The sequence below is a fragment of the Oncorhynchus keta genome, unplaced genomic scaffold (assembly GCF_023373465.1).
Source record: "Oncorhynchus keta strain PuntledgeMale-10-30-2019 unplaced genomic scaffold, Oket_V2 Un_scaffold_1526_pilon_pilon, whole genome shotgun sequence".
Classification (NCBI taxonomy): Eukaryota; Metazoa; Chordata; class Actinopteri; order Salmoniformes; family Salmonidae; genus Oncorhynchus; species Oncorhynchus keta.
This window is the reverse complement of record NW_026290798.1, coordinates 714,711-735,764: the sequence shown is the minus strand read 5'-3', so window position 1 is coordinate 735,764 and position 21,054 is coordinate 714,711. Positions and strand designations below refer to the sequence as shown.

Sequence of the window (21,054 nt, the reverse complement as noted above, 5' to 3'; positions counted from 1 at the left end):
AAACAAGTGATGTGGACAATATCATCATCATGAACCCGGGGATCACAGTTTTGGGACTGCAGATTTGACCTCCCTCTAGGAATTGCTAAACTACAGCGCGCCCCATGGTTCAACTGAGCAATTACACTCTGCCTGTACACAACACACCCACCTTTTGCACACGGCTTTCATAACCTTTGACCAAGGGAAAGAGTTTGTCTGCCATGAAGTGGGTGCTTGTTACCATCTGCATTGCTGCATTGGCAGCTCTTTTGGGGCAAAGACTTCTTAAATTGAGGTAGGCTGCATGGTTGCTGAACATTTTAACATTATAGGGCATGTGTATCTTCTTTGGAATGTCTTCTTCGAATCATGCTACATTTCCCTGATCAGAGTTTACAATATTGACCTGATTGGCATTGTCAACAGAGGCCTCAGACATTAAAAGTGATATTTGAAAAATAGTATTTTAGCAACTTTGAAGTGAACGACTTTAGGTGAATTGAGCAGTGGTGTGAGAGTGTCAAAAGCTGAATTCAGAATGGTCTGTGTTGCTCTTGCTTTCACACCAAAGTAATATTAACCGGGTTCTATTTGCAGTGAACTAGCCCTTGCCAACAGAGAAGTGCCTGTAAAACGCCTCCCCAACTGTCACCTATTGAAGAATATAGGTATGTCTGAACCAGTCCATTAAATTGTAATCATATTGACAGTATAACAGTTCATGCTTTAATTAAAACATATAGTATAGTTCTTCTATGTTTCACATCGGTGTGAGATAGATACCAATGTAATGTTGAAATAGCCTGTTCTACTTTGAGCCTGTTCCAGTTATTCCAGTAGGCTCAAAATGATGAGTCTTCTCAGTATGTGTGATGAGATCAGGCTGTATAACCGCTAGTTGGGCAAGTGTCAGGGCTGAAGTTCATTAGACTAATAGTCCAAGTATCAACGTGTCCCAGCATGCTTTGTTTGGTGTCATGATGATGATGTTATGTTTAATGAAGGCCTTTGGCCTATGGGATAAAAATAATACATTGATATAGGCTGTTGCTAATGGTTTGTGGACAATCCTATATGTACAGAATATGGAGCAGAGGACTTCACCATACTTCGAGATGGACTGGCCATCATAAGCACCGTAAGTAAAATCCATTGTCATGATGCGATCCTTCATGGCAAGCATATTCTGGTAAGGCACACTGAATAATTAAAATATTGTCCTCAATTCATAATATAGCATGTTCAATATACCTCCCTCACACTGATGATAAAATAACTATTTTTACAGAATAAAACAGCTGTTTTTAATAATACAATACATACACCGCGTTGTATCCCAAATGGCACCCTATTCCCTACATAGTGCACCAATTTGGTCAAAAGTAGTGCACTATATAGGGAATAGGGTGCCATTTAGGACTTACACCTGTCACTCATGTCAAATCAATACCCCCACCTAGGGCTTGAAATATCCTGGAATGCCCTCCTTCTCTGATGACCCAGGGAAGATATATACTCTGGACCTGTTGGACCCCAGACTGATCCCTGTGGAGCTGACAATCAAAGGAGACCTGGACCGGGACTCCTTCAACCCCCATGGAATCAGTGTCTACATTGACGAGACAGGTAAAGGATGGGAGATTTAGCTCTCACATATGAAATGAGTTTGTTTCAAAAACATCGGACATGTGATAACTTCACAAAGTGGACCAGTGAGCTTTGTGTAATCACCCACCCAACCAATAAAATCCACAGCGTATATATAGACACACTTTGACTGTGAATTTCTCTGCTAGACACTTTCCCTCAAGACCGGCTAGACCGTAATGGACAGCTGTTTGATTCAACAACATACAAAAATGGAAATTACACAAGATATGTTTATAATATATTTTATTAATAAAATATAAGTACAATATACAGTACCAGTCAAAAGTTTGGACACACCTGCTCATTCAAGGGTTTTTCTGTTTTTAAATAACTCTTTTCTACATTGTAGAGTAATAGCGAAGACATCACAACTATGAAATAACACATATGGAGTCATGTAGTAACCAAAAGTGTTAAACAGATCTAAATATATTTTAGATTCTTAAAATTAGCCACCCTTTTCCTTGATGACAGCTTTGCACACTTTGGCATAAAGAAAAACCCTTGAATGAGTAGGTGTGTCCAAACATTTGACTGGTACTATATAGCAAAACAGTGCACTACACAGTAAAATAATACAGTATACAGTAAAACAATACAGTATACAGTACAACAGTACACAGTAAAAGAGTACAGTATAAAACATGTGTCAGCAATTATTCTAGTTACTCAAGTCAGAAATCGCAGCAAATTCCTCCATTCCAGACCAGACCACTACTGTGTGTGTGTGTGTGTGTGTGTGTGTCTTCCCTGTCAATCAATAGAGAGCCTTAGACACCAGAGGAGACAGTAGAGATGATATTTCTCACTGCTGAACTCCCATCTCCTTCCAGATAAAACCATCCATCTGTTTGTTGTCAATCACCCTCAACATTACACAAGCCAGGTAGAGATCTTTCTATTTGTCGAAGAGGACAACACCATTGTGCACCTGAAAACTATAAAGCATGATCTCCTTCATAGGTAGGTGTGAGATGTTTACATTTACATGATGTGGATGAACCACATTGGCTATGTACTGTACAGTATGACCAGTGAGAGTTCCACAGTGGTGTGTTTCTGCTTGGCTAACTCTGTATGTTTTTGCCCTTTACTCTCTCAGTGTGAATGACATTGTGGCTGTGGGAGTGGAGAGCTTCTATGCCACCAACGATCACTCCTATCCCAGTGCAGTGCTACACATGCTGGCTGTGGTCCTGGGTCTACCCTGGGCTGACGTGGTTTACTACAGCCCTGGAGGAGTGAAGGCAGTGGGCCATGGCTTCCTATCTGCAAACGGCATCAACATGTCACCCGACAAAAGGTGCCTTCTTTGTTTCCACAATTGCAGTAAAGTCTACACAATTGAGAATCGAACAGTTTAAAATGTACAAATTGGTTGTGCTCTTTGGAAGTGTGTTATGCAGTAAAACAATAACTGTGTTTTTTTCCTCCCAGGTATCTATACGTGTCTGCTATTTTGGACCATGAGATTGCTGTTTTTGAGATAAAGAAAAACAAAGACTTGGTACATGTCAAGGTAAAACTTTTTCACTACATCAAATATGAATATGAACGCAAACTTCTTTATGGGCAAAATATTATATTTTGTATTGTTTCTAGAGATGGTCCAACCGCTGTAATACAATGAGCCATCACATTCCTAATGATGTCTGTCTCCAACCAGTCTGTAGCCGTTGGGTCTCTCTGTGACAACATCGAGGTGGACCATGTAACAGGTGACATTTGGCTGGGTTGTCACCCTAATGGAGCAAAGGTAGCAGTATATGACCCTGAGGATCTACCTGGATCCGAGGTTAGTACGTCATTTACTATGTCCTCTCTAGTTCTATTATATTATAGGAATAAATTCACTCTGATCTCAGTTCCAAATGGCACCCTATTCCCTATAGCAGTGGTTCCCACACGTTTTATAGTCCCCTACCCCTTCAAACATTCAACCTCCAGCTGCGTACCCCCTCTAGCACCAGGGTCAGCGCACTCTCAAATGTTGTTTTTTTGCCACCATTGTAAGCCTGCCACCCACACACTATACGATACATTTATTAAACATAAGAATGAGTGTGAGTTGTCGTCACAACACGGCTCGTGGGAAGTGACAAAGAGCTCTTATAGGACCAGGGCACAAATAATAATATAATAATAGTCAATAATTTTGCTTTTTATTTAACCATCTTAGATATAAAACCTTATTTGTTAATTGAAAATTGTGCATAACTCACCACAGGTTAATGAGAAAGGTGTGCTTGAAAGGATGCACTTAACTCTGTAATGTTGGGTTGTATTGGAGAGAGTCTCAGTCTTAAATAATTTTCCACACACAGTCTGTGCCTGTATTTAGTTTTCATGCTAGTGAGGGCCGAGAATCCACTCTCACATACAGTGCCTTGCGAAAGTATTCGGCCCCTTGAACTTTGCGACCTTTTGCCACATTTCAGGCTTCAAACATAAAGATATAAAACTGTATTTTTTTGTGAAAAATCAACAACAAGTGGGACACAATCATGAAGTGGAACGACATTTATTGGATATTTCAAACTTTTTTAACAAATCAAAAACTGAAAAATTGGGCGTGCAAAATTATTCAGCCCCCTTAAGTTAATACTTTGTAGCGCCACGTTTTGCTGCGATTACAGCTGTAAGTCGCTTGGGGTATGTCTCTATCAGTTTTGCACATCGAGAGACTGAAAGTTTTTCCCATTCCTCCTTGCAAAACAGCTCGAAGGTCGCAAAGTTCAAGGGGGCTGAATACTTTCGCAAGGCACTGTAGGTACGTGGTTGCAAAGGGCATCAGTGTTTTAACAGCATGATTTGACCAAGGCAGGATATTCTGAGCCCAGCCCTATCCAGAAATCTGGCAGTGGCTTCTGATTAAATTCAATTTTCACTGAACCGCTTGTTACAATGTTTATGAGGCTCTCTTGTTCAGATATCGGCAATTGGACTGGAGGCAGGGCATGAAAGGGATAACCAATCCAGTTGTTTGTGTCATCCGTTTCGGGAAAGTAATTTCACACCCAACTCACTCCGGTGATTCGCTATATCACATCACCAGTTTGGGAATACCTGCCCTATAGAGTATATATCACCCCAGTTTGGGAATACCTCCTCTATAGAGTATACTCCCTATGGGCCTTGGCCAAAAGTAGTGAAAAGTAGTGTAGTGCACTGTATAGGGAATAGACTGCCATTTGGGACACAGCCCATGTACCAAAAGCTTTAATTGGTTTTCTTTATCATAATTTGTTTTATAGGTCATTAGGATTCAGGACATCCACTATGAGAAGCCAGTGGTGACTCAGGTCTATGCTGATGATGGCAGTGTGCTCATAGGATCCTCTGTAGCAGCTCCCTATGGAGGAAAGCTTCTCATAGGAACAGTCTACCACAAAGCCCTGGTCTGTGATCTGAAGTAGCCAATAATTCCTTCCAGACATCTGATTTCCAAAGTCTGTGTGTGTATATATAGATGCAGTAATGACATTCAAACTGTATTGTACTCAAAGTCTGTGCTGTTTCTGTATAGTACATCTTGTCTGGTGTAATATGATTGAAAAGTATAAATATTCCACATGGTTGCCACAATATAACACTGTAATTACAATTGTAATTATGTTAAATGATAAGAGGCCGTCTGGGCTCTTTTAAGTTCCTTAGTACTCAATAGTGTCTGTTCCAGGTGCGTAGGAGTCAAAATAAGAATACTGGAAAAGATGAGAGACCTGCACACTGTCGAAAATGGTGGACTATTTGTATTGATTAAACAGTTATATTTCATTATTTTACTTTGACATATTGTTGATCATCGATCTTTGGGGGAATATTTTTCTGGGGGGGGGAGGGGGGTAATGACAAAGCAAAAAATACAAAATTATTCTATATCTTATATCTCCTTTATCAAGTCCACAACCACTACATCTACTCATATAAAAAACATGGAAATTGCATAGAAACTCATGTAAACTTTATTTCTGAAGGCAGTTTGTAACAATAGACAAACTACATTGCTTTCAGTTTCTCATTTTAGAGTCAGGTAAATCACACTGGCAACTCTGAGGAGTCCATCATTTGCTATATTTTCCTTCTTTTACTTTTCCCACAGACCAAAATGTGTGTTTAACATCGAGATAAAGATAACAGAGAAGACAGGAAGTTGTCCAGACTGTGTTCATGATCTTAGGCCTTGATAATCTTGGGTCATACATTTCACTGATCACTATGTTAAGGAAAACCGTTGAAAATTTGTTTCCACTCCTCACCACAGGGGAATGTGACCAATCCTAACTCTGCCATAGTCTCTGGTTGTCCCAGGACCTTGTTATGATGCTTCTACATCATTCAGTTCAGATGGATAAAAAGGTGTGATGGGGTGATAAATGAAAAGGTGTGATGGGTACAATAAATAAAAAGTTGTGATGATCCGCGGACCCATCACAGACCCATCATACCTTTTTATTTATCTGAATTCACAGGTTTTCTGCACCAACCAAACTTCTAGGAGAGCGTGATAGTCCCCTTTTGATTACATCATTCAGTTCTCCAGGAAGAGGATGGATCCAAGGCTTCAGCCTTTCTCATCATTCTCCTCTCCCGAATCCCCCTCCACTACCTTTGATACAGTAAACCTATTCTCTCCACCATCTTGATTCTGAACATTCTCCTCTTTGTTGATGTTAGGACCTAGATCGACGGGGTTTAGGTTCTCTTTTGAGTTGGACACATAAACAGCCTTCGCTCTAGTGTCCCTATCCAGACAGTTCTCCTCAAACACAGGGTCTTTCATAAAGACAGGGTCATCCTCGATAAGCCTCTGCCCCTCCTCTCCCATCCCAAAGCTGCTGACTAACATATTGTGACTGATGCTAAGGTGGCGCCTCAGGCGGCGTGGGGAATGCTCCAGGGTTTGGATATTCGTCCCCAGGATGTCACTACAGCTCTTTGAACGACTCAACTCCTTGAATTCCGTCTTCGGCTTCGCGGCAGCGCCAATCTGCCTGATGGCGGTGCTGTAGTCCTCATGCTTCTCAGACAGGAAGTTGAAGATGTCGACGGCGGTGGGGAGGCGGCGAGGGCTGCGGATGTCGTCCTTCTCGAGCTGCCATCGATGGTCCAGGTGGTCCATCCTGTGTCTCTGCCTTCTCTTCTTCAGGACCTTGTGAGCCGACACAACCATGTGGACGTTCCAGCTAAAGAACAGAGACAGCCAGGCCAGACCCATGTAAATCCACACCTCTGCAAACACCCGGTACAGCCTTGGGTAGTCTATGTTTGGATTGATACCTGTGGAGTCAAAAAGAGAACATAGTTTAATTAAGTATATGTCACCCTTTCTTCAGCTTGGACAAAGCAGGATTGCACCAGGCAATGAATCCAACTCCAAATAACTATGATCCTCTAACGTGAATTAGGTGATATCATGATATCTATTAAACATAGACTAATATTTTCTGAGGAATGCCACCTACTTCATGAAAAGCCTATGTAACTACCTGCGACGTAGTCCCCGAAGCCGACAGTGGTGAGGGTGATGAAGGAGAAGTAGAAGCCCTCCAGGTACGACCATCCCTCCAGGGACATGAACACAAACGGGGGGATCACCAGGTGTACCAGCAGACCCCACAGGAGGAAGATGGCCGTGCAGATCAACTGGACCTTTTTCTGCAGACGTCACAATCATTCAAATGTATTTAAAGGACTTTGTGACAACTGCTGATGTAAAAAGGGCTTCACAGTGAGCCTGCCTAGTCCCCAGAGAGCAACCAAAGCAGCAGCTAAAGCACAGTGAGCCAGCCTAGACCCCAGAGAGCAACCAAAGCAGCAGCTAAAGCACAGTGAGCCTGCCTAGTCCCCAGAGAGCAACCAAAGCAGCAGCTAAAGCACAGTGAGCCGGCCTAGACCCCAGAGAGCAACCAAAGCAGCAGCTAAAGCACAGTGAGCCAGCCTAGACCCCAGAGAGCAACCAAAGCAGCAGCTAAAGCACAGTGAGCCGGCCTAGACCCCAGAGAGCAACCAAAGCAGCAGCTAAAGCACAGTGAGCCGGCCTAGACCCCAGAGAGCAACCAAAGCAGCAGCTAAAGCACAGTGAGCCCCACCTAGACCCCAGAGAGCAACCAAAGCAGCAGCTAAAGCACAGTGAGCCGGCCTAGACCCCAGAGAGCAACCAAAGCAGCAGCTAAAGCACAGTGAGCCTGCCTAGACCCCAGAGAGCAACCAAAGCAGCAGCTAAAGCACAGTGAGCCAGCCTAGACCCCAGAGAGCAACCAAAGCAGCAGCTAAAGCACAGTGAGCCGGCCTAGACCCCAGAGAGCAACCAAAGCAGCAGCTAAAGCACAGTGAGCCGGCCTAGACCCCAGAGAGCAACCAAAGCAGCAGCTAAAGCACAGTGAGCCGGCCTAGACCCCAGAGAGCAACCAAAGCAGCAGCTAAAGCACAGTGAGCCCCACCTAGACCCCAGAGAGCAACCAAAGCAGCAGCTAAAGCACAGTGAGCCAGCCTAGACCCCAGAGAGCAACCAAAGCAGCAGCTAAAGCACAGTGAGCCAGCCTAGACCCCAGAGAGCAACCAAAGCAGCAGCTAAAGCACAGTGAGCCAGCCTAGACCCCAGAGAGCAACCAAAGCAGCAGCTAAAGCACAGTGAGCCAGCCTAGACCCCAGAGAGCAACCAAAGCAGCAGCTAAAGCACAGTGAGCCAGCCTAGACCCCAGAGAGCAACCAAAGCAGCAGCTAAAGCACAGTGAGCCAGCCTAGACCCCAGAGAGCAACCAAAGCAGCAGCTAAAGCACAGTGAGCCGGCCTAGACCCCAGAGAGCAACCAAAGCAGCAGCTAAAGCACAGTGAGCCGGCCTAGACCCCAGAGAGCAACCAAAGCAGCAGCTAAAGCACAGTGAGCCCCACCTAGACCCCAGAGAGCAACCAAAGCAGCAGCTAAAGCACAGTGAGCCAGCCTAGACCCCAGAGAGCAACCAAAGCAGCAGCTAAAGCACAGTGAGCCAGCCTAGACCCCAGAGAGCAACCAAAGCAGCAGCTAAAGCACAGTGAGCCAGCCTAGACCCCAGAGAGCAACCAAAGCAGCAGCTAAAGCACAGTGAGCCAGCCTAGACCCCAGAGAGCAACCAAAGCAGCAGCTAAAGCACAGTGAGCCAGCCTAGACCCCAGAGAGCAACCAAAGCAGCAGCTAAAGCACAGTGAGCCGGCCTAGACCCCAGAGAGCAACCAAAGCAGCAGCTAAAGCACAGTGAGACGGCCTAGACCCCAGAGAGCAACCAAAGCAGCAGCTAAAGCACAGTGAGCCAGCCTAGACCCCAGAGAGCAACCAAAGCAGCAGCTAAAGCACAGTGAGCCGGCCTAGACCCCAGAGAGCAACCAAAGCAGCAGCTAAAGCACAGTGAGCCGGCCTAGACCCCAGAGAGCAACCAAAGCATCGGCATGTGACACAAGTGACAATGTTAGACCAATCCCTTTGATTTGACCATGTCAATTGTCATTTTTGAGTGTTCCACCAGATCTGGTGATGAGGCTAACATGTCTTGTAGGCTAACACTTCTCCATTAGTTGGACCATACAGGATTCAGTCATTAGTACCCAGCTACAGTGGCTAAACGTGGCTTACCATTGGCGAATCGCTGTTAATAAATGATTAAGTCATGTATTGCACCTCCCCAAAAGTCATTGATAGAAATCCAAATCAGTACATTAGACGTGCTGAGAGACTCCCAGTGAGTCTTACCACACTAAGGCCTTTGAGTACCAGGACCTGTCCCAGGCGCTTGGCTCTGTCTCCGAAGAACGAGCCCAGCTCACTAATCCAGGTGAGGCAGAGAGGGATCCCACACAGGCCATACAGGATGCAGAATATACGGCCGCCAGCCGTCTTTGGGGCAACATTACCATAACCTGCAAATCACAAACGTATAGCCTTTCAGACAGGGGTGGCAGCTTCATTTCTGCAATGGTTAGACATTGGGTAACTGAGTTAGCAGCTGTTATCGGAGAGAGATGAACATGATTCAATGTTTCCAGTGTTGTATTCAAGATATTACCCACCTATGGTAGTGACAATAGTGGCAGCAAAGACAACCGAATTGGTCCAGTCCCAGTTGTTGTAGGTATTCTCTCCAGTGATGGTCACACCTTGTCCAGCAGCGTCTGACACCACCTAGGGAACAGAGTGGGTTATCACACTGTACAAACAGAGCTGATCTTAACCGGTAACGGGTTTCATTGGGATTCATTTCAGGAGTCTTCACACTCTAGGTAAACACAGAGTTACTTTGGGAATCTAAATTCACGGAGATTGAGCAAATAAAAATATAATATGTTCCCACTTTGAAGTATATTTTAGTCATTACACACAAACAATAGACCCCTGTTATATATTTCCAGAACCTTCAAATAGAAGGACACAACCGTAATGAAGGGACTGACAACGCCCTCTGTAGTCTCGTAAACACGACCCTAGACAGCAGTGGCATTGAAACATTAGAGGCAACCCGGATATCTAGAGAGACAACACCCTCTGAAAATATGCTGCCCCTTGGCTATTCCACGGTAGCAGAGTGGCACTGAGCCTCTGATTTGACACTATAAAATGGATGATTGCAAAGATTGCAAAGTTAAACAAAACATACAACTCTGCACAAGGACTACTTTTAACAATTTCCACTGAAAACATATTGGCTTGAAGAACAGTGCAGACGCAAAGTTTGGCAACATAATGACTGCAATCTTCTGACGTCATTCTGTTACCAACGTTGCATCTGCATTGTTATCGGAGCAAAGAAAATGGCAAACCAGTTCTTCTGAGCTGTCCTAACATGCTGACTTGGCTCCTTCGTTGAAGAGCACAGAGATGATGAAAACGTATGTAGGCTCATTATTGTTCTGTTGCTATAATTGAAACTTGAGTTATAAGCGTAGAAGTACTCCAAGCTTTTACTGCAACAGTGAAAATAATATATTCATAATAACATATAAAAATACAAATATGCACATATATTATCATTAACATTTACATTTAAGTCATTTAGCAGACGCTCTTATCCAGAGCGACTTACAAATGGGTGCATACACCTTATGACAACCAGTGGAACAGCCACTTGCATCTAAATCTTGTTGGGGGGGTGAGAAGGGGGGAGAGAAGGATTACTTACCCTTACTTACCCTATCCTAGGCCATATCAGTACTGACAAGGACTGAAATGTCCCAACTTGACAAGCTTTGTTTAGATTAAATAATTTCAGATGATCTACAATGTTATTTTTTCACGTAAAATTACCCACAAAGCATTTGACATAAGGCATTGCCTTTTGGACGTCTTTTTCTGATCCTCCATATTTTGGGGGTATTTTTTTGGAGCCCTGATTTCAATGTCCACGAAGGTGGATTTTTGGCCTATATTTGGCCCAAACACAGACATGGATCTGGTCTACACAGACCAGATGTGTACTTTATCATTAGAACAATACCCAGCTAGTGTTTGTTTGTACATGTATATTTTGGACATTCAGCAGATGCTCTTATCCAGAGGGACTTACAGTCAGTGTATTCAACCAAGGTAGATAAACAACAACATATCCCAGTCATAGCAAGACAAAATATTCTGTAGACGTTACTCAGAATGTTATTGTAGTTAAAATGGTCTGTTGGTTCATTCTGTATGCTGGCCTACTTTGATCATCATTGCAGACAGTTTTAAAGCATTTGAAACAGATAACATTACTGCATGTGATAGATGGGAGCAATAATACATATTTGGTTTCTTACTTAATAGGACATGTATAGCATTTAATTTTTTGCCATAGAATCAATGTCTGAAAAATACATATTTTCAAACGTCTGGAAAATACATATTTTTTTCCATTCATTCAGCCTCTAAAATGCACCTGATTTCAACGTCCAGAAAATAAGTATTTTTGACATCCATATAACACTTATTTTCGAGGTCCCAGAGGTCTAAGCTTTCATTCAGCACCTGAAATGCCCTGGGTATGTTTATTATCCAGGGACAACGTCCATGGGCCTAAATAGTCGTCGAACAGTAGGCCTAAAACATAGTGGCAATTCTACGGTAACAGAGGGATTCTGAGACTCGGATTTTTCAACAAACCACACAACTCCATGCACTAAGGACTACTTTTAACAACTTCCACTGAAATGTTTACAATACATTTGCTTGAAGAACAAAAGTGCATAGAGTTGTACGGTTTGTTTAACTTTGCAATTATTGTTTTTTGTTTGACATACATTTGAAAGTGAAAAATCCGACTTTCAGCAATAGCTGCTACACCTTGGAATCGCCCATAGTGTAAAATACAGTTTTAGAGACGTAATAAAGTTCCAATGCTGACCAAGCTTACAACACAGTAATGATCATCATTAAAACGCCGATTGGGAAGATAATACATGTATTCTAAATTGAATCCCTACATACCCCCAAAATATAGTTCAGATCTTCTTTAGTCAAGCACGGATATGTTTTAAGAATGTTTTCCTTTTGACGGGAATATTCGGATTTGGCCAGTTTCCAATTGGGTTCTTCAAGTATTTGAAATATTGCTGCCCCGATCGATAGGTAAAAAATGATACCTGACGTTAATACAGGACCCTTATCAGACATTGCCGATCACTTAAAAATCATCCTCATTATAAACTCGCATCAGAATTGTTGCCCAAAACAAAAAATAGGACGCGTGTTGCATTCAAACTTCTCTTCCTGGTTCCTGTGCTGGGTAATTACAAACGTGGGAGACTGGGATTGTGATAATACAATGGAGGAGGACAAATTCAACCCAGTCCACATACAAGACATCGTTTCAGGTGTGCGCCATTGTTTAGCCTATAGTATCATTTTCAAAGAGAGAAAAACGTTATGTGTCTTTCTGACTTCCACAACCTAGCTATACGGGTTTAAAGCTGGAATCCGTAGCTGTGAAACTGCCACGTTCGCCTAGCTACTTCAAACAACGAACACTGTTTTTTCCCCTCAGACATCATTGCAGTGCGATAGAACAGCAGATTATGTACTTCTCAAGCTTCATAATCAAAGAAAAATCAATAAGAAACGCGACCAGTGGCACTGTTCACTGTATGCTGATCTCAGATGTAATGCTGTGTGGATTAAAGGTCTCAAATTAAATATCTTTATTGAGTTTTGACTGATTGAAAGTCTCTGTCTGGGGATGTGTTTATGGAAAACAGCCACAAAGACGTCTACCTTTACGGAAAACGATTGCAGTATAACTGGTGTATGCTGCAAATACCGCGTCCAAAATAACACCGTTTTTTTACTGCAGTAATTTTGCAGTGTATTTGCAGTTCAACTTCAGTACACTGGTTATTCTGTAATTACTGCGTCCAAAATACCACAGTTGACTGCAGTTACTGCACCTTTACGGCTGTTTCAAAACGGACTCTTTTTTTTGTAAGGGTATAATTGGTTCAGATTTGGTCTGGTCCATTTGCCCGCAAACACAGATGACTTAAATTTTGTTTGGACAGCACAGCACAGTAGAGAACTATACAGTAACCGACTGTACATTACAGTAAAAAAGTAGAGTACAGTACAATACAGTATAGTTCAGTACAGTATAATGTACTGAATTGTATCCTACTTTACTCTAATGTACTCTGTACTCTACTGAATCAAACTCTACTGTACTGTATTATCCTGTGCTCTACTGTACTGAACTGTGTCGTACTGTGCTGTTCAAGTTTGTGAAGCATAGCCTAGACGTCTATGATTCGTCCAGATTTGGTCCGGTCCGGAGCAACCACATTTGTACTTGTTTGGGGGCCGAAACTCATTAGTATAATCTCCAGTTTGCAAGTATTTGTTTTTTACATTTCCATTTTGGTCATTCAGCAGATGCTCTTATTCAGAGCGACATACAGTCAGTGCATTCAACTAAGGTAGATAAACAACATATCACAGTCATAGCAAGACAAAAAATATGACTGAGAATATTACTGAGAATGTTTTTGTAGTTGATGTGGTCTGATGGTTTATTCTGTAGGTTGGACTACTTTGAACATCATTGCTGCCAGTTTGTAAGCTTTTGGAAAGCTAACATAAGTGCATGTTTACAGATGGGAGCAATAATATATATTCTGTTGCAATTTTCGCTCGGCTCCTCTTTCCTATATTAAATGTATTTAAAATGTATTATTGTGATATTATGTTTACTTCATTGAGAATGTATGTACAGTTTAAATTTGGTCAATGATGTCTTTTCACCTGTCATTCAGAACTGAAAATGAACCTAACTTCAACGTCAGGAAAATACGTATTTACAGCGTCATTTAGAACCTAAAATGAACCTAACTTCAACGTCAGGAAAATACGTATTTACAGCGTCATTTAGAACCTAAAATGAACCTAACTTCAACGTCAGGAAAATACGTATTTACAGCGTCATTTAGAACCTAAAAGGAACCTAACTTCAACGTCAGGAAAATACGTATTTACAGCGTCATTTTGCTTACTGGGCATGTATAATGTTATTAACCTATATGTAGGCTACATTATTGACATATAATAACATTATATGTAGGCTATAATAACATAATAGCCTACATTATTGCCTTTTATAAAATACAGATACACACACACATTTACTTGCAGGCATTGCCTACACACAAGTGCACAATAGAGGCACTAATAGAGTTGGCCAGCTTGTAGTCCCAAAAAACAGAAATGAGTTACCTCTGGTTCGTTCAGCTATGAAGGGAAAGGAATCGGGAAAGAATGGGGTTTTGGGAAAAAACGCCAAAAATAAGGTCTGAGGCTAACACAGACTCAGGAGATCTTATACATTTTGTTTTATGAGATATCAGTCAGTTAATGTGACTATGAATTATGAAGCCTTTATGTGCTTGTTTTGATTACATAAATGCTTCAAAATTCACAAAAGGTGATGTTAGCTGAGATTATCTCATAGAACAAAAAGTATAAGAGCTCCTAAACTTGTATTTACCGCAGACATTATTTTCGGCGTTTATCCAACCCCCCCAATCATGAATTTCCACATAAGTTTGGGCCAATGAGACATTGTGGAGTTAGTGCCTACAAAAAGACACCATGTACTATTGCTCTCTATAGAGTACCACAGTATGAGTCATAATACCCATAACAAACAGGGAAATGGTTCCAATCGTTTTTCTATCAGTCATTTTCCCCACAAGGTATTTTAGAAACACTTCAAATAAGGCATGTGTTTTGTGTAGGCTTACCCTGGTGTGATGTTTTGATAACAGTGTAAATATCTCTATGACAAAGTTACTTTTATCAATGTATTTGCCTGTATTTACCCCCCAACCCCCCCCCCCAAATGAAATGTTAATTAGCTGCTAATGTGGCTATCATAAAGAACTCCAAATCCCATGATGATCTGGACGAGCCTGCCGAATCCGAATCGAGGCAAAGGTTAAAAAAAATCTCTGGTTTAACTATCTAATGTTAGCTAAATGTAGTAATTCATAAATTGGCTAAATCTCTTTCATTTGACAACTCCGTGAACTGTCTTTTGCAAGTTTGAAATTGACACAATACCTGTTAGCAAAGATGTCAGCTACAGATGACGTGCAGGAGCTTGCAGGGATTTGTAGTCTTGCATGATGACTAATTTGATGCTAATTAGCCATTTATAATCTGAGTGTAAATAAAGCCGAATATATTGATAAATGTCACCTTGTCTGAAAAAGATTTACATGGTTATCAAAACATCACGCCAGGCAGGGTAAGCCTGACTTGCCTAGTTAAATAACGGTTAAATAAGATGTTTAAAAGCCTACACGTAACACAGGCCTTATTTTTAGTGTTTCTAAAATCCCCTATAGTAAAAATGAATGGTTGAAAAATTATTGGAACCATTTCCTGGGCGCCCGAAACGTGGATGTCGATTATGGCAGCCCCCCGCACGTTGGGTTAAATGCAGAAGACACTTTTCAGTTGAATGCATTCAGTTGAACAACTGACTAGGTATCCCCCTTTCCCTGTTTGACCTCTAGGTTTTTGTGGGTATTATGACACCTCCACTGTGGGGCTCAACATTCTCAACATTACAATATTACTCACTCTGGAGTCAATGGGAGGGACCGCCCCATTCACCATTATCGTGTTGAGCAGGGGAGAATCGCCCTTGTGTTGGGTAGATTAGCTTCTAAACTGACCAGCCCTTTAGGAGCTCACACACACACAAACACACACACAATCACACACACAAACAGAGATAAGAGCAACCGTCATGACACACACACATTTTCTCACTGTACTGAAAAACAAGTGAGAGAGGTGTATCTTCTCTAATGAGGGCTTTTGAAAAGGTCACTCACTGTATGACATCTTTCCTGTTAGTCTCAGAAAAAAATAACTAATGTAGCCTATACCGGAAACCTCTGAAAACTCAGATTAGAAAATGTATTTCTTATTTTATGAAACTATAACAGTTATCAACAGTTGATAATATATGCGCATATATATTTATGCATATTACTAGTAGTATATTTCTAAACGATAGCATTCTCAAAGAGTTATGGAAAATAAGAATGAGGCCTTAATCTTACTCAGATAATTCATAGAGAAAACAAGAAGGTTTAGGCCAAAAGCAGATGAGGGGGAAATAATGCATTAATATGGTCAGGTGGGGAAAAGAGAGCATTAATGTGGTTAGGTGGGGAAAAGAGAGCATTTCTGTGGTCAGGTGGGGAAAAGAGAGCATTTCTGTGGTCAGGTGGGGAAAAGAGAGCATTTCTGTGGTCAGGTGGGGAAAAGAGAGCCTTTCTGTGGTCAGGTGGGGAAAAGAGAGCATTAATGTGGGCAGGTGGGGAAAAGAGAGCCTTTCTGTGGTCAGGTGGGGAAAAGAGAGCCTTTCTGTGGTCAGGTGGGGAAAAGAGAGCATTAATATGGTCAGGTGGGGAAAAGAGAGCCTTTCTGTGGTCAGGTGGGGAAAAGAGAGCATTAATGTGGGCAGGTGGGGAAAAGAGAGCCTTTCTGTGGTCAGGTGGGGAAAAGAGAGCATTAATGTGGTCAGGTGGGGAAAAGAGAGCCTTTATGTGGTCAGGTGGGGGAAAGAGAGCATTAATGTGGTCAGGTGGGGAAAAGAGAGCCTTTCTGTGGTCAGGTGGGGAAAAGAGAGCCTTTCTGTGGTCAGGTGGGGAAAAGAGAGCATTAATGTGGGCAGGTGGGGAAAAGAGAGCATTCATGTGGTCAGGTGGGGAAAAGAGAGCATTAATGTGGGCAGGTGGGGAAAAGAGAGCATTCCTGTGGTCAGGTGGGGAAAAGAGAGCATTAATGTGGTCAGGTGGGGAAAAGAGAGCCTTTCTGTGGTCAGGTGGGGAAAAGAGAGCCTTTCTGTGGTCAGGTGGGGAAAAGAGAGCATTAATGTGGTCAGGTGGGGAAAAGAGAGCATTAATGTGGTCAGGTGGGGAAAAGAGAGCATTAATGTTGTCACTCAGGTCAGATTAAATACCATATACCATGGTGCTGAACCAGGCAGATAGGTTATGTCATTGTGTTATTTTTGTACCAAGAGAATGTGCCAGGAATGGCCACTGGGACTTAGTAGTAATATTGGGACAGATGCTCAGACAGCACAGCTGTTTAAATGAAATGTCCCTAAAGCTGCTTGAACTGTGCTTAGTGCTCACTGCTTTACCCAGAGACAGGGCTTTCAAATGCATTCATCTTTGAGGGCTTTCAAATGCATACCTCTTTGAGGGCTTTCAAATGCATACATCTTTGAGGGCTTTCAAATGCATACATCTTTGAGGGCTTTCAAATGCATACCTCTTTGAGGGCTTTCAAATGCATACATCTTTGAGGGCTTTCAAATGCATACATCTTTGAGGGCTTTCAAATGCATACCTCTTTGAGGGCTTTCAAATGCATACCTCTTTGAGGGCTTTCAAATGCATACCTCTTTGAGGGCTTTCAAATGCATACCTCTTTGAGGAGGAGTGCATCTGACTGTCATACATTTTTCATCATATTAATTGGGAATGAAAAAAGTTGAACATTTTATTTTAGATGAATACACTAGCCGTATTACGAAGGTTATTAAAATATACGAGGGTAGCGGAATCCAGGATAGTTTGAAGTCAAAAAGTATTGTCTCCTTGACATGTAGATTCGTGCAAGTGTGTTATACCCCGTATACACAGCGGGATTAAAACGGAAGATCCCACAACAGAGACCGAGAGAAATCACGCTGGCACAAGGCCCAGTTGAACAAAGCGTTCTTTGACCACACATTCCAAACCTGTTATGCACTCCACTGCATAAACCTGATGGCACCGTGGTCAGGTAAATAATATCCCAGCATTGACAAGAAAAGCTACCTGCTCCAATGCTCCCATCCAGCAACATTAGGTTACCATCTATTTGATTTACCCCGCAAGTAGAGCGCATATCATCTGGTATCGTTTAAGGTTTGGTTTCTATTGGAGTGAGCACCTGACCTAGTCCACAGGGGTATCCCCACCCACCCTCAGCTGCCTGCGACCAGCAGAGACGTGCTTCGTCATTGCAAGACGCGTTACTGGAATACTCGGATCAATATGCTGTAACTTCTGAAGGCGTCGGGAAACACTTGAATTATGATGGCGGAATAATACCAGGAAGAAAACAGGAAGAAACGTCTCACCTCTCAGGTAAATAAAAACGAGAGTGCCATGTTAGGGAAACATCGAAAGTCTAATATAATCTAATATGGAAGGCAAAAATCTGTTTCTTTTTTTTGCGCAGCAGTCAATTCAGTTCGCTTGAAGTTCAAATTGCGCCGTGTTTGTGGGAAGGGGGGGGGGGACAACAAGAGACAACAAGAGACAACAAGAATGTTAACAATTGATGTAATTATCGGTGTCCAAACGTGTCATTGGTGGACTACAATTGGGATGGTGTCTGACTACTCAGCCGTTTAGTCAAAATATTTCGCTTTTCTTCACAAACAGCGTTGCAATTGATCCAAATATAGCCCTAGACGTTGTGTTATTTCAATAATAACTATTACATTTGTCAGACTTGCCTCCCTTTGAGATCCGAATTTAGCTTTACTAGCCTATTTCTACATTGATGTTGAACAGGTGTTTCTGAGCCTACCACAGAAAGCCTTTGCGCTTGGCCTTGTCAAGACAGTCCACTTGCTTATATTTGGAATACCTCCGTTTAATACAATACTACCTGTTATTATTGTTATTTCATATTTTGCTGATTTGTATTAGGCTATTTGATAAAAAAAAATATACATAATATAGGCCTCTTTGGTGTGTGTATTTTTTTTTACCCTACCCAGAGTCCAGTACCCACCGAGCAGAGGAGCCATAGACGTTATTTCTTGACAGTTTTACTATTTAATTAAACATTTAAAGCTGAAATGTCTTGAGTCAATAACTATTCAACTCCTTTGTTACGGTAGGCCTAAATGTCTTGAGTCAATAACTATTCAACCCCTTTGTTACGGTAGGCCTAAATGTGTTCAGGAGTAAAAATTTGCTTAGCGTGGATTTTAGCTTACACTAATAGTGTTTAACATGATTTCGAATGACTCATCTCTGTACCCCACACATACAATAGTCTGTAAGGTCACTCAGTCGAGCAGTGAATTTCAACCACAAATTCAACCACAAAGACCCGGGAGGTTTTCCAATGCTTTGCAAAGAAGGGCACCTATTGGTGGATGGGTAAAAAATAAAACTGACATGAATGTCTGAACATGGTCAATTTATTAATTTCACTTTGGATGTTGTATCAAAACACAGAGTCACTAAGAAGATACAGGCATCCTTCCTAACTCAGTTGCCAGAGAGGAAGGAAACCGCTCAGGGATTTCACCATGAGGCCAATGGTGACGTTAAAACAGTTTAATGGCTATGATAGGAGGAAACAGGATGGATCTACAACATTGTAGTTACTCCACCATTCTAACCTAATTGACAGAGTGTAAAGAAAGAAGCATGTACAGAATAAGAATATTCCAAAACATGCATCCTGTTTGCAACAAGGCACTAAAGTAGTACTGCAAAAATATGTGGCAAAGCAATTCAATTTTCTCTCCTGAATACAAAGTGTTATGTTTGGGGCAAATCCAATACAACACATAACTAAGTGTCACTCCATATTTTCAAGCATAGTGGTGGCTTCATCATGTTATGGGTATGCTTGTAATCGTGAAAGATCGTATAGTTTTTCAGGATAAAAAAAATGAACTAAATGGAGGAAATTCCTAGAGGAGAGATTAATACACCTTTCAGCAGGACAATAACCTAAAACACAAGGCCAAATTTACACTGAAGTGGCTTAAGAAGACAGTGAATGTTCCTGAGTGGCTGAGTTACAGTTTTGACTTAAATCTGCTGGCAAGATTTAAGTCAATCATGGCAAGACCTGGAAAAGGTTGTCTAGCAATGATCAACAACCAATTTGACAGAGCTTGAAGAATTTTGAAAAGAATAATGGGCAAATGTTGCACAATCCAGGTGTGGAAAACTCTTAGAGACTTATCCAGAAAGACTAATCGTTTGTTGTAATGATTGTTGTAATCATTACCAAAGGTGATTCGAACATGTATTGACTCAGGGGGCGAATACTTATCAAATCAAGATATATTAGTGTTTTATTTTTCATTAATTTGTTACAAATGTCAGAATTTGTCATCCACTTTGACATTACAGAGTATTTTGTTTAGATCGTCGACAAAAGAAATGACAATTAAATACATTTTAAGGTTGTCATTGTAAAATAAGATTTTGTTCTTAACTGACTTGCCTAGTCAAATAGAGGTTAAAAAGAAGAATCCCACTTTGTAACACAACAAAATGTGAAAGTCCAGGGGTGTGAATACATTCTAAAGGCACTGACGTTTCACAGAGAAAAGCTGACCAATACAACTATGCAATGCAAGATGGCCAGTTTTGTAATATTATATGTATTTCATACATAAAATTGTGAACATTTGTGAAATAGAATTAATTGGGAAGGAATATGCCGAATATGTCACTAATTGCACCTTATTACCTATATAGTTACTACTTTTGACCAGGGCCCATAGCTCTGGTAGTGCACAGGGGATAGGGAGCTGATCCTGATCTATTTTACTGATGCTATTCCTTTCTCTCACTCGTCTGGACTGGATCCCTGTACCTCGTCCTGTCTGGGATGTCTCCTGTGTTTCCATGCTGATGTTTGGTGAGTATCCAATTCTATTTTCAGTCCTGCTAAAAGCTGCTCTTTAGAGTCATTGGAGTAGGCTGTTTCATGTGTTTATTTTACATCATGTGCTAAATGTTTTACTTGTAGGCAGACAGGAACATGACTGAAGGGCCTGTATTTTGGTCTATGGAAGTCCGAAATACAATATCCCCTTGTTTGAATATTTGAGCTCTAATCCCACCAAGCATAGAGCTACATATGCAGGATCTTAATTTGAGCCA

General features: G+C 41.6%; 3 protein-coding genes across 4 annotated transcripts in view; 2 read left to right on the top strand and 1 right to left on the bottom strand.

The window, feature by feature from the left end:
- Nucleotides 1–120: 120 nt before the first annotated feature.
- LOC118375634 (serum paraoxonase/arylesterase 2-like) lies at nt 121–5,423 on the top strand. The gene is made up of 9 exons (XM_052514091.1): nt 121–277; nt 580–650; nt 1,065–1,120; nt 1,443–1,608; nt 2,466–2,595; nt 2,735–2,935; nt 3,070–3,151; nt 3,299–3,427; nt 4,887–5,423. The coding sequence occupies exons 1-9, from the start codon at nt 204–206 to the stop codon at nt 5,046–5,048; spliced, it is 1,071 nt and encodes a 356-aa protein (XP_052370051.1). The 5' UTR covers nt 121–203; the 3' UTR covers nt 5,049–5,423.
- On the bottom strand, nt 4,138–15,850 carry LOC118375633 (potassium channel subfamily K member 5-like). 2 transcript variants are annotated; one of them, XM_052514089.1, is made up of 5 exons: nt 15,704–15,850; nt 9,676–9,787; nt 9,359–9,525; nt 7,122–7,290; nt 4,138–6,912 (listed from the first exon to the last, which is right to left on the bottom strand). In XM_052514089.1, exons 1-5 carry the CDS (start codon nt 15,737–15,739, stop codon nt 6,197–6,199), a joined length of 1,200 nt encoding a protein of 399 aa, XP_052370049.1. In that variant the 5' UTR covers nt 15,740–15,850; the 3' UTR covers nt 4,138–6,196. The 2 variants fall into 2 exon arrangements, with proteins under 2 accessions (XP_052370049.1, XP_052370048.1); XM_052514088.1 differs by lacking the exon at nt 15,704–15,850 and adding an exon at nt 12,062–12,596.
- Nucleotides 15,851–17,822: 1,972 nt separating this feature from the next.
- The window catches only part of LOC118375628 (uncharacterized), a 60,215-nt gene continuing 56,983 nt past the window's right edge, over nt 17,823–21,054 (top strand). Inside the window, 1 exon segment of the mRNA XM_052514087.1 lies at nt 17,823–18,276. The gene's annotated coding sequence lies outside the window, so the exon portion shown is untranslated.